General features: G+C 36.9%; 1 protein-coding gene across 1 annotated transcript in view; it reads left to right on the forward strand.

Annotated features, from left to right (window-relative positions):
- LOC137034254 (uncharacterized) overlaps nt 1–337 on the forward strand; it is an 894-nt gene extending 557 nt beyond the window's left edge. Inside the window, exon 2 of the mRNA XM_067406990.1 lies at nt 1–337. This exon is cut by the window's left edge and continues 352 nt beyond it. Within this exon, the coding sequence (XP_067263091.1) occupies nt 1–125 (125 nt within the window). The 3' untranslated portion in view covers nt 126–337.
- Nucleotides 338–2913: the final 2576 nt, after the last annotated feature.

The following is a 2913-nucleotide window of genomic DNA, read 5'->3' on the forward strand; positions in this document are numbered from 1 at the left end:
TCCCCAAGGATCAGCAGCGACTGGTTTTCAACGGCAGACAACTGGAGGCTGGCAATAAGTTGCAAGACTACGGCATCACATCTGGAAGCACCATTCACATGACTCTCCGTCTCCGAGGTGGTTAATCGGTGTGAATGTGTGCAAAAAGAGAACGTTAAGTCGTTATGTGTGTTTATGTAAATGCTGTAAATATGACAGGCATACTTGACGATGTAACGTTGATTGTTACGTCATATGTCTTAAAAAGGCTAATATAATTCCATTAATTAAAAAAAATGTAAGAGTATTTATCTGCATTACTGTATATTTTATAGTAATTTAATGATATTTCACTGTATTTTGCATTGTAAATAAAATAAATGCTCGAAACATTCCCAAGCAGAGCTTCAGTTTTTACCATAGTTTTCAATCTTTTAGATGCCACGGACCCCCATCATCATTTTTTTCGCCGCTAGGGGTCGCTAAACTCTTCAACAAAGGCGTAGATTGATGACGCAGTGAATGAGTGTGGAATCAGGGGATATGAGGACATTTCATTCTACCGAACTACTCGCAAAGCTGAAATATTTCTAATACAGTTTAGTTTATTTGTGAGGTAACGCAGCACTGTTTCACTTGGTCTTACGTTACACTATCATATTAAACTGCATTTGAGTGTGTTGAAAGTTGTAATGTTATTCCCCTATGTGTTATTCTATTAGTTTGTTGGCTGTATGAGACTAACAGTAAGCTAGATCAACATTAGAATATCATACTGATGATATTCTAACATTTCATCGTGTTGAGCTATATAACATTGATTAGTCTTATGTTGCCTACATTTGCTTACCTTGTCTAATAACGTGCAAGGGCGGCTTCTCTGTCAAGTCAAAGTTGTCGCAAAGTTGTCTCTCACCATCTTGGAAACACCACGCCGATATTGATCCGCGTTTTATTTCTCCTTCTGTCCCAAAGTTCGCTTGCCATGGTCCATAATGTTTGAATGAAACAACAACAGCGTTTCGCTAGATGTTATGCAGCTGTCCATGTCTGTTGCCACGGTTACTATGCAGTATATGGAAACCAGGGATAACGCAGATATCACGTCATTGACAGGCGACAAGTGACAAGGGAGGGACTGGCACTATTTAAAATTGTTAATTTCTCTGAATTTACAAATTCTTGGAAACATTTAGGATAATGTTAGTACACAGCTGAACAAAACATATACACACCATGTGGTTTTTGGATATTTTAATATAAAATATAAAAATCTTACATATTGTGCCTTTAAATTTCTTTTTTACTTAATTATGTATATATATATATAATTAAGTTGCTTTGTTACAGTTATAGTTACTGTTGCTTTGTCTGACAAGCCATGGCACTGTCACGCCACACACAGTGAAAAATACATCGCGGAGCAAAGAAGAAACTGACAACACATCGACAGACAAGACAGAGCAGGTTACTTATGATATTAAACAAAGACCCAGCTTTCAAATTGTGTAATTTTTTTAAAGAAATTCAACATTAAAAACCGTTTTGTGGCTCTTTAATGTGTCATGACAGATTGCTGTAGTGCCTCAGCTCAAGCTCATCTCTTCCAACTAGTTCATTTATAGCATCAAATAAACATGAATGAACATCTTCCAACTCCTGACTGCTTTGTCGTACAAAATGGCGTATTTGGCGTTATGACTGGTTAGATTGCCTGTCAATCAAACTCCCGGTGAAGGGTCAATTAGATGTTTATTATTTGTATTTTTATTAATTTACTTATACATTGTCCACATAATTACTCAAAGTCACCCATCCCCAATAAATTTGTGATTTGTACCTTTTATGGTTTACTGGATAAGGAAGGATTTTTAAAAATATATTTATTTTATTCACAATTTCAACCCAATAAAATATTTTAAAGCTTGGTACAGCTAGAAAAAAGTATAGCCTTGTATATGTAGCCCATGGAGTTTTAAAGGATTAGTCCACTTTTAAATAAACTTTTCCTGATAATTTACTCACCCCCATGTCATGCAAGATGTTCATGTCTTTCTGTCATCAGTCGAAAAGAAATTAAGGTTTTTGAGGAAAACATTCCAGGATTTTTCTCCATATAGTGGATTTCAACGGCTATCAACAGGTTGAAGGTCAAAATTGCAGTTTCAGTGCAGCTTCAAAGGGCTTTAAACGATACCAGATGAGGAATAAGGGTCTTATCTAGTGAAACAATCTGTCATTTTTGAAACAAATACAACGTTTATGATTTATAAACACAAAATATCGCTTTGAACGTACTTCCTGTTTCTGCATTCTTCAAAACGCTTACACTGAATGTTCTACGCCTTCCCTACTTACGGAAAAAAATGAAACTGGTGCCGCGTTCGTTCCGTAAGTAGAATAGAGAAGACGTAGAACATTCTGCGTTTTGAAGAATGCGGAAACGGGAAGTACGTTGAAGGTGATATTTTGTGTTTATAAACAATAAACGTTGTATTTTTTCAGAAAATGACCAATCTTTTCGCTAGATAAGACCCTTATTCCTCGTCTGGTATCGTTTAAAGCCCTTTGAAGCTGCACTGAAACGGCAATTTGGACCTTCAACCTGTTGGTAGCATTGAAGTCCAATATATGGAGAAAAATCCTGGAATTTTTTCCTCAAAAACCTTAATTTCTTTGGGGGTGAGTAAATTATCAGCAAACGTTTATTTTAAAGTGGACTAAATCCTTTAAGATTTTATTATTTTACATTTTTTCTAGGTCTAAAAGGCACACTTAAGCGTAGGGTACCTATATCCAGGGTTTCCAAGATTGTAACCCTGGTACTTCAGGGTTTACGACGGGGTAAACTCGGGGTCATTGTAGGGTTTCCTCGGCAAATCCTGTCCAGCGAACCGACGAGCGCTAGGACCCGGGCAGTGCCGCACACAGAGG

Source organism: Chanodichthys erythropterus, chromosome 13 (assembly GCF_024489055.1).
Source record: "Chanodichthys erythropterus isolate Z2021 chromosome 13, ASM2448905v1, whole genome shotgun sequence".
In the NCBI taxonomy this organism is placed as follows: Eukaryota; Metazoa; Chordata; class Actinopteri; order Cypriniformes; family Xenocyprididae; genus Chanodichthys; species Chanodichthys erythropterus.